At 54.3% G+C, this 13,360-nt stretch overlaps 1 protein-coding gene and 1 long non-coding RNA gene across 2 annotated transcripts in view; one reads left to right on the top strand and one right to left on the bottom strand.

The window, feature by feature from the left end:
- Positions 1–13,360, bottom strand: part of MARCHF10 (membrane associated ring-CH-type finger 10) — an 88,741-nt gene that overhangs the window by 2,298 nt on the left and 73,083 nt on the right. Inside the window, exons 9-10 of the mRNA XM_049701652.1 lie at positions 7,524–7,637; positions 1,509–1,551 (exon numbers count right to left, since the gene is read on the bottom strand). Of these exons, the coding sequence (XP_049557609.1) occupies positions 1,509–1,551; positions 7,524–7,637 (157 nt within the window). The remainder of the gene's footprint in view (positions 1–1,508; positions 1,552–7,523; positions 7,638–13,360) is intronic.
- Positions 1,713–13,360, top strand: part of LOC125962038 (uncharacterized) — a 51,381-nt gene continuing 39,733 nt past the window's right edge. Inside the window, exon 1 of the long non-coding RNA XR_007473331.1 lies at positions 1,713–2,420. This is a non-coding gene — a long non-coding RNA (uncharacterized LOC125962038). The remainder of the gene's footprint in view (positions 2,421–13,360) is intronic.

The following is a 13,360-nucleotide window of genomic DNA, read 5'->3' as shown; positions in this document are numbered from 1 at the left end:
CTCTCCATCCTGCTCAGGGCCTCCCCAGGCAGCAGGGCGGCAGCGGCCCCCGCTGGGCACTAGGGGTCGCCCCTGCCCAGCCAGACCCACCCGGGCGCGCCCGGCAGCAGCAGGTTTCCTCCAACCGGGAAGACCGCGGGCGCCTCCGGGGCGTGCGCTGGGGAGGGGTGCAGCCGGGCGCGGCGCCGAGACCCTGTCCGGTGCCTCGGGCCACCGAGTCGTCCTGGCCGAGGCGCGGGAGCCCTTTCCGGAGCAGGGGCTCTCGCCAAAGGCCGGGCGCAGAGCGGGTGCGTGCGCCCGCACACAAAGGTCCGTCCTAGACTTCACAGCTCCCTGCCCGCTCTCCCTTCCCGGCTGCCCCAGGGCCTTGCGAGGGCGCACGGGGCCGCTGGGCCCTCACCCGGCTCGGCTGGACCCCCGCGATGGCGCCCGGGACTGGGACTCTGCGGGTTCCTTTTGTGAACGGAGGGAAGGGCCCTCCCCCCCGCTCTGAAAATGGTCAGCCCGGGTTCTCGGGACTGCGCGCCCTGAATAATAGATTGGGTGCTGTAGGGTCGTCATCTGGGCCCCACCCTGCGGAGCTCTGAGCTGGTTTAGCTTCTCCTGCAGACGGGTCTGTTGGGGGTTCCCAAAGCATCACCGTGACCGGCTGCATCAGGATCACCAGGGGCCCACCCCATCACCCGAAACGGAATCTCAGGGAGGGGCCCAGGAATCTGTACTTTTGTTAAGTTCCCCAGGTGATTCCCATGGCGGAGCCAGCGTGGAAATCGCTGTTCTAAACCTTTGAAGGCAGGCAGTTGTGAAATTTCTCGCCAGAACAGCCTCTGGGCATGGAATTGTCACCGCCCCCCCCCCCCCAAGTTCACTGTAATGTTTGTTCTCCCAGCTGATGGAGAAGTTCTTCCCAAGTCTGACTGCCAGCCCGCCTGCTTTAATCGAGCACGTTTTCTTCAGTTGGGTTTTCTATGGGATAATGAACCCACTTGAAGACAGCTGTCCCGCCGCCTTTGACTTTGCCTGACACCTGTTTTCCTTGTTCAACTTCTGAATCCAACAGGCCCACTTGAATGGGCCAAATTAGTGAGAAAATCCAGTACTAGCCTGTGAATGACTGTTGTCCCCTCAGGTAATGGCTAAACAGTGCCTTTCCAAGGTTTAGAAGAAAACCCAAGGGGCTCCCCAAGGGCTGGACGCTGGTGAATCCCAGCAAAGGGAAAGGAAGAAACCTGTAGCAAGTTAACCTACACCCGAGGAGGCCGTCCTCCCTTTGCTGGCCTTTCCCCTCGCTTTCGGGATGAATTAGAATCCTTATCTCCTCTGCATCCAGCATACTTGGACACGCCTTCCCGACGGCTGCAGTTAGAGTTTCCCAGGCTTTGTGGGGTTATTTTTGCCTCTGGGTGGTGGTCATTACTTCCTTCCACACCATTAGGTTCAACACAGTCACCGAAAGAGAGCACATTAGCAAACACCCGCAACATGGCAGGACTGATCCCCAAACCTACTTTCATTTTCTTCCGGTCTGGGTTGTGGGTAATTTCTTGACAACTATGAGAAAGGAGACAATGAAAAATGAATCATTTTTCCAAAGCAATTGTGAACAGATGTCTAATTCCCTAGTCTCGGGGATGTTCTAGGAATCCCTTACGTCACCTTAAAGGGGCAGAGTAAACGCGCGGAGGTGCCAAGGGCAGTGCGATGGTCAGCACCTGTGGGGCTTAGGCTCCTCCTAATGAGAGCCTCGGCCGTGGCCCAGGTCCCCGTCGCTGGCGCGGGGCTTCTAAATTTGGCAGCGCGAACAGACTTGCTTCCTTTCAGCAATTGATCTGAATAGCAGAATCCCATCCTGATGGTCCCAATCGCATTTACAGGCCGTGGGGTGAAGGCCGTGCTAACTGGCCACTTGCCTCACCACTGGCTTTTCAACAATCGGTTGTATTCTCTGCCCGGCAGGAAGCAGCGGGCCCATCAGGGCTCTGGGCTCCCTCTTTGTTCTGACTTTATGGCCTTTTATGCCACAATAAGAAACACTGTGTACTCCACGGGAGCCCATTGTGCCAGGCTGCAGAGGGGCCGGTGCTCTTCCCCCAGGGGCAAGAGGGGCTTTGTGACAGGCTGGGGGACAAAATAAGGGGTGCTGGACACTGTTACTAGGGCAACTGCCTGGCCAGCGTGGCGGCAGCTGTGGTCTCTGGGTCCCTCTCACCAGAAGGCCAGGGGGAGGGCAGGAGAAGGATGGAGTTTCTTCTAGAGCAGCAGTCCTGGTTACCTGGTAAATGATACATCAGGACTGTGCTAGCGGTGGCCTCCATTCTCTCCAGGCTGCTAGGATGACCTCATCCTGCCTCTAGATTCCATGCCAGGGGGTGGCATCTTTCTAAACCAACTCTCACACGCCACCAGGAAGCGCCGTCTTGGTGAGTGGGGAAGCTTTCCCAACTGGGGGCCAAGCCCAGGCCTTGCATCCTTTGGGTAGATTCGGTCCTCTGAGGCAAGGGTTTTCGGTTTTGTAGAAAAGGTGTGAATGGGGAGGGCCTAGAGTAAGTCCATCTAGCCTCACTCGTGAATGGGCCAGTGGGGTTGCAGAGCTACTTCGAGACCCTCCCTGCCCCCCAGGCCAGCCACTGCAATCCCTTCCCCTCCCGTCCAGGTGAACATTTTCCTACAGGGGAGGTGTTAGTGCAGCGCACCTGGGGCGGAAGGCAGAGGCGGGCGCTCACGCCAGGAGGGCCTCATGGAGGGCCTGGGGGCCCTTCAGCGCTCTGCCTTTTGACCCACTGACAGGGATTCTTTCTATTTTACCTAGTTTAGCAGATTAGGCACTTGAGGGGTTTAGGGGAGCTGCTATGGGCAGGCAGGGAGAGGAATTCGGGGTCCCGGGTCATTTCACTGGGGGGAATCGAGAGTGTGGTACAGACAAAGCCCAGGGCTAGGAAGCCCAGGACAGGGGCCCCGGGGTGTAGGCCCTGAATACTGGAGTGTCCCGCATAGGCGCGGAAAGGGAGAACGGGGACGAAGGGCAAGCCCATTTAGCTTCACCCCGCAGGACAGCCCTGTGTCCCCACTAAAGGGTGAGCCCAAGTGGGATCAGGTGAGGCTGGTGGGGCGCTGTGTTCTCTGGAGACGCTCCCATCGTGAACAGCTGAAGTGAGAAAAGGCCACTTTCCTGCTGGGCATTTGCAGAGAATAACAGGCAATGCTCCCTTCAGCCTGTACCTCACTCTGTGCCCTCCTAAACCTGGCCCCCACCTCCGGTGCTCCCCACGTGGGGCCTCTCACCCTGTCCCAGGGCAGCGGCCGCCCAGCCGGGCTTTTCCCCCTCCAGCCCACCCTCCACATGGCCGCTCGAGTTCTCTCTCGGAAACGCAGATCTCCCGGCCTGCCAGCCCCAGGCTAGAAAGCCTTCAGTGGCCTCCCAGAGCTTCACACAAACCCTTCACATCCTGCTTGCTTCCTGCCAGCTCCGGCCGCGCTCAGCTCCTTGACTTTCCCAGACGCGCAAGTCTTTTCCTTTCTGAGCCTTTGCGTTCGCTTCTGCGTGGAATGCCCTTCCCTCCCCAGCAGCCCTGGTCCGAGATTCAGCTCGCATCACCCCCTCAGCTGATCAGTGGACAAGAGCAATAATGGAAGCAGCTTTGCCACCAGGCTCCCAAAGCAGTGCGAAGACTGAGGGCAAAGAGTACAACCTAACTGGGTGAAAAGCAAGCCCTCTGCAACGTTGGCTTGTGTCCCCGAAGGCCCTGACTGGAGAGTCTGTCCTGGAGAAGGAGTGGAAGGAGGGGGTGAGAACAGGGGCCCCTCCCGTCCTCTAACTCTGTTCTGTGTTCCTCCACATAGGGCTCCATCTCCTGTCATAACACAAGGTACATTTTTTGATAATCTTGGTTACATGTCTGTCTCTTTAGACTCTTGAGTCCCTTTTAGGCAAAGCGTGTCTTTTTTTTTTTTAATTAATTAATTAATTTATTTTTGGCTGCCTTGTGTCTTTGTTGCTGTGTGCGGGCTTTCTCTAGTTGCGGTGCGCGGGCTTCTCATGGCGGTGGCTTCTCTTTGTTGTGGAGCACGGGCTCTAGGCACATGGGCTCTAGGTGCATGGGCTTCAGTAGTTGTGGCACGCGGGCTTTAGAGCACAGGCTCAGTAGTCGTGGCGCACAGGCTTAGTTGCTCCGTGGCATGTGGCATCTTCCCGGACCAGGGGACGAACCCGTGTCTCCTGCACTGGCAGGCAGATTCTTAACCACTGCGCCACCAGGGAAGTCCCCAAAGCCTGTCTTGATCATCTTTGTATTCCCAGAATCTAGTTTAGAACCTGGCACATAGTAGGCACGCAGAAAATCTTTGAATACATAAATATGCCTTGAACTCGGGAGTGTTCCTTTACCTAGAATACCGTTTTCTCTCCACAAATTTGTACTATCACTTTCTCCAAAACATAACTCAAGACTCGCCTCCTGGAAGAAGCAGGTATTGGTTCATTAGTTCATTGTTTGAGTATCAGAAGGTTACGGAGCACCTACTGTGTGCCAGGCATTTTCTAGGCACTGGAGGACTGTGATGTACAAAAGAGATAAGGGGTCCATGTCCCAAGTTGCCAGTGACCACATCCTCCCCCCACCCTGCCTCTGCAACCCTTAGCAGCCCCATCCTTATCTGACAGTTTAGCGAAATTTACAGAATTTAGCAAGTTTGTGAGCACTCAGTGCTCCTGGCATCCGTAGTGCCTGGGACTTGGTCAGCAGTCAGATATTATTCATTGTGTGCCCGGCATCATGGGAGACACGTGTAGAAGACCTGGCTTTGCCTTCAACAAGCTCACGGCCTCAGTGGGGAGGCAAATTATTTGTTTATAGGATCATTGGAAACCCCAGGAGGCCACAGTCAGGGAAGATCTTGGGTTATCAATATCACAGCCGCTGGGAAGTCAGCGGGTCCGTTGGTTCTCTTGACCAAGGGCTACTTTCTGATTATTAACTGGTTTTCTAAATACGTGAGTCACATCTTCCCACTTGATCATAAGCTCCTCAAAGAAAGAGACATCATGGTATCATGTTTGGTAGCCATTTTCCCAAATTCCCATCTCAGCATCTGATACAGGCCAGGGCATGAATAAAGGAGTGAATGAATGATCGCTACCGTTGACAGGCACTCATCACTGGGTGTCTTACTGAGACACAGCCAGAAGCCTGGCATGAATGGGTTTTAGTTCTGGTAGGTGAAGGAGAGGGAAGGAGGGTTCCTTTCCCATCGTAGTGCCTCTCTTTTGCTAAACGTTACCCTTAGAGTGTGGGTGTTTTCTACAAGAAAATACTGAGACTCAAATCCAGAAGAGTGTGAATTTGACAGAAGGCACTTGTCTTCCGAGTTCCATTCAGGTACCTCTTTTTTTAAAAAATTTTTTTAAAAATCAATTTATTTTTGGCTGTGCTGGGTCTTCGTTGCTGCACGCGGGCTTTCTCTAGTTGTGGCGAGCGGGGGCTACTCTTCATTTCGGTGCGCGGGCTTCTCATTGCGGTGGCTTCTCTTGTTGCAGAGGACAGGCTCTAGAGCGCAGGCTCAGGAGTTGTGGTGCACGGGCTTAGTTGCTCCGCGGCATGTGGGATCTTCCCGGACCAGGGCTCGAACCCGTGTCCCTTGCATTGGCAGGCGGATTCTTAACCACTGCGCCACTAGGGAAGCCCTCCGGGTACGTCTTAACTGATTATTTGTGCCGGTTATTGCTTGGTGGTTTAAATGGGTGAGATCTATTTCAGGGAATCTCAAATTACATGTAAGCTTGTGGGGAGAGAAGAGTGTTGCCCTGTCCCTTCTGCTTCCTTCCTCTCTGGCTCCCGGCCTGCTCCTGGCATCACTTACTGCTCCTCTAGGATAGTTTTTACCAGAACGTTCTCTAGAGCCAATGCCTTAGGGCCTAGGTTTTCATCCAATGGGTTGTACTGTTTGTTGCCTTCTTGTGTGTGCTTTGCAGTCCTGGAGGCTAATGTCACTTGCATTTGTTTGTTGATGTTGTGGCCATCTGTAACCTCTCTCAAACCCTACGTGCTTTGAAGTTCAGTGTGCAATAAAAAGTTCATTAAAAAGATGTGGAATCATGAAAATGAGGTTACAGACATGTTAAACAAAGGATCATTTCCTGCTTCCTGTACTTCTTTCTCAAAAAAAATGTATTTCTCTGAGGAATTTATGTCACCACTAAAACTACGGAAGAGTGAAAGGAAGGACAGGCCTGGGTCAGAAAGAGGGTGAGATTCCTGAGGAGACAATTTTGGCAAAGACCCAGCCTTTTGTCTTAATTGAGAGCTTAGGGTCTAAGGGGAGAATTGAAGTCAGAAAGATGTAGGGACAGATCTCGAGTTCTTACGATTAATGGTTTGAACCCAGCATTTCTAGCGGGGACGGCTCCAAACGGATCACCTCGGCCTCCAGTGGTGCGAGGACTGAGGCCATGGTGGAGGACTGGGTTGGAGCCAGTGGGGTCCAGCCTCCAGGCAGTGACTGGTGCCGACAGATGCCTCTTGTCCACTTGAGGTAGAAGAGGAGAGACACGGAGAGGAAAGTGAAGAGGAGAGGAACAGATAAGGGGGCAGAGCATCACTAAAGCTGTCTCGCGGCCCCGTCAGTGGCTTGCCCACTGCCATACTGGCTTTCTTTCCAGTGGTGACCTTCTGATGTGAGCAGAGGTTGAGTTCCAAGCCTCAAGGGGTGTACGGGCAACCCCACAACTAAGAAAATGTCAGCGCCTGGCATGGCTTTAAGGTAAGGGAGGTGCCCCTGTGCTGCCAGTGCTCTTTCCTGGCCTGGCCACAGGGAGGCATTTAACCAGGAGGGCAGTCCCTTGGGGCTCAGGGTTCTGACTCGACACAGCCAAGTGTACTTGTACATTTCAGAGGTCGGCCTGTCCGTTGCCCGCATTTTGGTAGAGTAGCGGATCTAGGCTTCTCTCTCCACGCCACAGGGCCTCCTGGAGGGCCTCGGTTCTCTTATTAAAGGAGGGCAGCCGCAGATGATCATTTCTGGTAACTACACTGTCACTTCTCTAATGACAGATGGGACCCCATCAGCACCTTCGTTTCTTGGCACACACACACAGACGCTGGAATAACACACCCTAGGATCCAAAGCAAAACAAACAGCTTCCCCGGCTGGGGGCAGGGAGGGTTCCTGTTTCTCGTGGATCCTCCTTGCTTGGGCAGGGGGCATCCACACGTAATGTACACCCAGACCCCGCAAACTTGCTGGCCTCTATTCTGGGGGGGCAAATATCCCTAGACACGCACTTGCTTATGTGACCATTCCTGACCATTTCATTACGACTCCTGCTTAACAATTACGTGACTGTCACTTACTTTTCAGCCAGAGGGCCACTGTGCCTACACCCAGCAGCCACTGAGTCCTAGTCCTAACGATGACAGTGCCACATCCCACCAGCTGACCTTGAGGACCTCAGGGGATGCACATCTAATAAACGGCGAGGCAAGGCTGGTGGGGCTGCTGCCCGATGGCCCAGGCAGGGCCGGACTCACCCTCTCTCTTGCATCCTGACCGTGGTTGAGTCTCATGAGTTCTGCAAACCTCTGTTCGTAGAGACGAAGCAGCAGCACCAGGCATAAGCCTGAATTCATCAGCTCGTGTTGTGCCTGCATGTGGACAAGGAAGCTCTTAAGTTCATCTGTAAAATATACGTGGTCTACATCATGGGGTGGAGGGTGCCAGGCCAAGAGGGGACAAGAAGTAGGACGAGAGCCCGAGCCCCAAGGCAAGCCCTGTCCTGGAGGACCAGAGAACAGAGCAGAAGCGGAATCCAGGGTGGAGGCCGTGCAGCCATCCTGGAATCCGTTACTGCCTAGTGGGGGATGCTTGACAAAGCTCCAGGCTTAGTCCCAGGCTGTGGACGTTTACCACGCGGCATATGGGATCTTCCCGGACCAGGGCTTGAACCCGTGTCCCCTGCATTGGCAGGCGGATTCTTAACCTCTGTGCCACCAGGGAGTCCGCGTGGACATTTACTGAGCAGCTACCTGCCACGGCCTTGAGCTGGGTGTTTGGAGAACACAGGGCAAAAGGTCTCATCTCCCTGCTGGGACCCCTTCCTGTGATGTGGGAGAGAGCGCCTCATTCATAGATGGCTCCGGTAGCAGCTGGATGTGTCAATGGCCACGAGGGAGATGCGAAGGGGAAGAAAGAGCCTGGTTGCGTGTGACGTGGGGGATGGCATCTTTGGTCCTTAAAGGATGGGAGGGACTTCAGTAGGTGGCTGTGGGGAGCGGTCGGGGCCTTTCAGACAGAGGCACTGCATGCTGGCACACACACAGAGGGCAGAGCGTATGTTGGGCAAAATTCTCTGCTCACTGGTGTGGCTGGAGTATATGGGGAGGGTGTTTGTTTTGAATTTTTGAAAAATCTTGGCATGGGCCGGGGAGATGGTAAGGTGGGAGACCATGTTAGGCAGAACTGAGGTGTTTGGACATTATGCTGTGTATATGTATGTGTGTAGCTGCTGGCTTCTGAGTAGAGAGGTAAACACGAAGAGATGTGTGTCTTAGGAAGGCAGACTTGTCTGTAGGGGAATCTGGGGCACAGGTGCCACAGGGGTGGGAGGGGGCACTTGATTTTCCTAGATCCCTCGTTTGCCCGGGGAAAGGGCCCCAGGCCTTAGTTCTGTACGTTTCTCCCTTTACAAATGGGCTTAATGATGGTCTCACCTAGGGGCTCCCGACTCCCCACCCGCCCTGGCTGTTCTATGATCATTTGACCCCCAGAGAGGGCGTGCCCTGTGAACCTCAGGGCCTTTGCTCATGCTCTGTCTTGTGTGGTCTCTTGGCTTGTTTTGGTACTTCTGTTGTGCATATGCTCCTCTGCCACTCTCCACCTATCTAAGGCTGCGTGCACGACTTCCTCTACAGCTGTCACAGTGTCACCTCCTTGCAGAAGGCTTCCTGATGATACCCTCATTTGATCTAGTCATTCCCCCCCTGAGTCCTAAGCATTTGTCTTTACTCTGTACACAGCATTTCGCACTTGTTAATGTTTTTGCTTTTTCTCGGTGGGTGGGTTGCGTTGTATTTTTCTCACTGGTGCTGAGAGCACAGGGAGGTTCCCAGGGAGGATCTGGCTGTCTGGATGACCACGGTGCCTCTGTCCTCGGCTCCTTTGGGCGTCTGTCCTCCAGAGCCTCAGCCTGTGGACCTGCATCGACCCTCAACAAGTTCGTGGATTAGTGATGACTCCTCCTTGCCTGCCACTTTATACCCCCATCTGTCCTCATGTCCAGTCTCCAGGGTGGGAGGATCGGGGATGGGCCAGACGGTGCTCAGGAAGCCCTGGGGGTGTGAAATCCCCTGCGGAGGGCATGGCGCTTGACATCACCCTTGGGAAAGCTCGGCACCATTTTCCCAGGAGAACCGAAGCTCGGACTTGACCCAGTGAGCATCTCAGTGCCTCCTCCTTCCTTCTTCGGTGGCCCGAGGTGCTTCACAGGCCCATCATCCTGTTCCCATCCCGTCGAGGGCAGCTTAGGAAGCTGGCGCAGAACACACCTCTTCTAGGACGAAACAGCTGCCCGAAAAGGTGCCCAAGCTGAGCAAAGATCGATTTGCTCTTCCTTCTGCATTGGGGCCAGCTCCAGATCTTGGTGACCGCTGGCCCCAAGGTCACTGCTCGAGACCCCTCCACCACCCTACAGACCGTCTTTAAAGGCTCTAGTCAATAGTCCTGAGCGGTTTGCCTCCTATTTTAGCCTTTCTCTCCTGACCTTGGCCTAGAGCAGGCAGAGAGGAGGTTGCTTGTTGCTACTTTTTTTCTGTGTTAATGGCCTCCTCCCATCTTCCCCAAGAGCTGGTGCCTCCTTTGCGGTCTTTCTCAGGAGCCACTGCCTCCGGGAAGCCTTCCCAGACTCCCTACTGTTTAGCTCCTCCCCACAAACCAAGCCTTGTCCCTCATTCGCTTTTCCTGGTGCGGGCGGCCTCCTGTGAGCTCCCGATGGCTCCCTCACCCCAGCGCTCGCTTCACCAGGAAGCCTTTCTGCTCACAGGCACTCCGATGCGTAATGGCAAATCAATCAGCTAGAAAATGGCTTGGAACTATCAGGTTTGTCACAGCGTTCAGGGAAATCATTTACTTTTTATGACTCCATAAGACCCGGAGGCATGCAGATGGGAAAATCTCCACTAATGTTTTCTGCAGATCATTTGAAAAGTCACTTCCAGCAGATTGTGTCTCTTCTCTGGTCTGTGGGAGGGAACCTGTTACTCGGTACCATAAATCTCACTGGCCCAGCTCCTTTATGTGTGCCCTTTGCAGAGCCTGTGATGCTGGACAAAAGGGCCGGGCCAGCCAATCAGTGCAGGCATTTCATAGTCAGCTCAGAGTCGTCCTCTATACTCAGAGCCACAAGTGGGAGGGATTTGTTATCAGAAAGAGTTCCGTCCATGGTGTTTGTTTGCTCAGGGCAGAATGAGCTAGTTTTTGGAGCGTTATTTACTGGAGCTGCTCCCTCCCCTCCCCGCCCCAACCCAGTTGCATCACCCTTTGCTGCCCACATGCAGCAGCAGAGGTGGGGATGGGCGTTGGGAGACTTTCAGGGGAGGGAGAGGCACGTGAAGCAGTGGACGGGGGCTCGGGAGCGCTCAGCCCACCTGCCAGATGTTTTTCTTCCTATTCTCCTGCCCCTTCATTTTGTTAAAATTCATTTCAGTCAAGAGATTTGCTACGGGTGGAAATTCTCAACACAATCCGCTCGAAGAAACAGACAGCCTGGCTGAACGTTCTGTCAAGTCTTCAGATGTATTCACGGGACGCTCCCAGGAGTGAGGGTGATTAGGTGACTGTGTGTGTCCGAGGACATCTGTCTGAGGCCAGGATAGAGCGAGTCAGGCCTGTGCTTCTAAGCAATGACAGCCAGAGGCCCTCTGAGCCCCTCCCGTGCGGCAGGGCCAAGGGCACGTCTCCGTCACACAGGGGGCCTGGGCCCCCAGAATAGGCAGCCTGGGGCCACCGTGCCCTGCGAGGTTGGGTAGACTTTTAACTGTGCATGGACAAAGGGACTCCATTGATAAACGGGTAGAAGTAGCCTCTGTTCTGCCTGTTTCTCAAGGCATTATGGCAAAATGAGCTAATACGAGTGGATGTGGTATTTCGCAAAACCGAGAAAACATCCAACAAGAGGCAAGAGCTAAAGCTAGGATTCAGGGCAAGGACCACATGTGCCTTGCCTGCCCCTGCCCTTCCCATGTGCTCCTAGTGCCTAGCCCATGCCTGGTACATGGTATGTGCTCAATAAATATATGCACAGATGAAAGAATGAGGAAAAAATGTATAATTTTGGACCAGTGATGACTATTGACTCTAGTGGCCCCAACTTTAACATGTATCAGAATTACTGAAAAGGCCTTTTAAAATGCAGTTGCTGGGCACCCTTTTCCCCAGATTCTTATTCAGTGGGTCTGAGTGGGGCCCAAGAATGTGCATTTCTAATGAATTCCTAGGTGATGCTATTGCTCGTGGTCTGGGGACCACCCATCTTTGAGAACCCCTGCTTTAAACTAAGGATCAACAGCTGGTAGCCAGTAATCTGAATCTGGCCTGTGGATGTGCTCTGGTTGGAAGGAAGGAAGGAAAGGACAGACATGAACTTCTTCCGTTGGAGAGAGTATTTGCAATTTTGTCACAATGGCCACCACTCCCAGCTGATGCCACCTGGGAGATTCTGATCATTTGTTTATCTGCCTGGCCTCTGTGGCATTTGAATGTACAATCTATGGCCTAAACTTTTCTTAAACCTGTTTTCTCCTGGTCCATTTTGCAACCTGGAATGTTCCTTGGAGCTCTACCTGCTGTCATCCTGGAGTTCTTCCTTCCACTCAGAAACCAATCAACCAACCAGTCAGTCAAGCATGAGTCCCACATCCAGGTTAAAGAGCACATGGGAAGATGTGGGGTTGCTTGGCGGGCAGCACTGCTGGGAGGTGGGCGGTGGGTGTGGAACGCCTGCTGGGCTTAATTTTCAGGCATCTTTTTTTTTTTTTTTTTGCGGTACGCGGGCCTCTCCCTGTTGTGGCCTCTCCCGTTGTGGAGCACAGGCTCCGGATGCGCAGGCTCAGCGGCCATGGCTCACGGGCCCAGCCGCTCCGCGGCACGTGGGATCTTCCCGGACCGGGGCACGAACCCACGTCCCCTGCATCGGCAGGCAGACGCTCAACCACTGCGCCACCGGGGGAGCCCTCAGGCATCTCTGAGTTAGGGCGGGGGTGAACTGCTGCCAGCCAGTGGCTGGACCACGAAATGCCCGTAGCCCAAGGTGCTTAGTCCAGGTCCTGGGCACCCCCCCACTCCAGCTGCTTTAGCCTCAGGGGGCCGCTCTCCAGGCCTATAGGAGCTCCTAATCTAGCTGCTCCAAGTCTGGTAACAAGCCTTGACCCTACAGGGCCCAAGAGAACCGCTCAGAGTCTGAGAGAGGGAGGGATAATCGGATTTCAGTGTTAGAGGCCACGGGCAGCAATGAACCAAACCCGGAAAACATACACTAACCCGAGCCCACGCGCACCTCAGAGGCCACTTAGGGTGCGGACTGGGCACCTGCTGGGTGTGTCCACCGCCTGTGGTCAGAGGCTGAGGGAGGTGTCTGTCTCCCACGTGAGTAGAGGGTTTTGCCCTCAAGAGCCTCTGTCGTGGGGGGCTCCCTCTTTTTCCTCTTCGGTCTTAAAAGGCTCCTCTGTGGGGAGGGTCTCTCTGGTCCTGAGAGCAGGTCAGGCCTCTCTGCGCTGTGTCCACAGCTGCTCGTCTACCCCCTGCTCTGATCCTCCCACACCGGGGTCCCTGCCTGCTGGTCCACTTCCCCACTATACGGCAGTGACTGTGTTGACCGTGGGCACCGCTGTATCTCCCAGCACAGTATCTGGCATACAGCAGGCACTCAACATGTGTCTTAAAAGTTTGGGCTTCCCTGGTGGCGCAGTGGTTGACAGTCCGCCTGCTGATGCAGGGGACGCGGGTTCGTGCCCCGGTCCGGGGGGATCCCGCGTGCCGCGGGGCGGCTGGGCCCGTGGGCCATGGCCGCTGGGCCTGCGCGTCCGGAGCCTGTGCTCCGCAGCGGGAGAGGCCACAGTGGTGAGAGGCCTGTGTACCGCAAAAAAAAAAAAAAAAGTTAATGAGTTAAACTTCTGTGTTATGTGTATTTTTCCACACTTAAAAAAAAAAAAAAAATTGACCCCGGGTCCCATCCCAGACTAATTAAATCAGAATCTCCAGGGCTGAGCCTAGGCATCAGTATTTTAATAGAAAAAAAAAAAAAAAAAGATGCAGCTAAATGTTAATTTCAATTATGGGAGACTTTTGTGTGTTTGTGATTTTTATAACTAAGGAA

The sequence above is a fragment of the Orcinus orca genome, chromosome 19 (genome assembly GCF_937001465.1).
Source record: "Orcinus orca chromosome 19, mOrcOrc1.1, whole genome shotgun sequence".
NCBI classification, from domain to species: domain Eukaryota; kingdom Metazoa; phylum Chordata; class Mammalia; order Artiodactyla; family Delphinidae; genus Orcinus; species Orcinus orca.
This window is presented reverse-complemented; position numbering and strand designations above follow the sequence as displayed.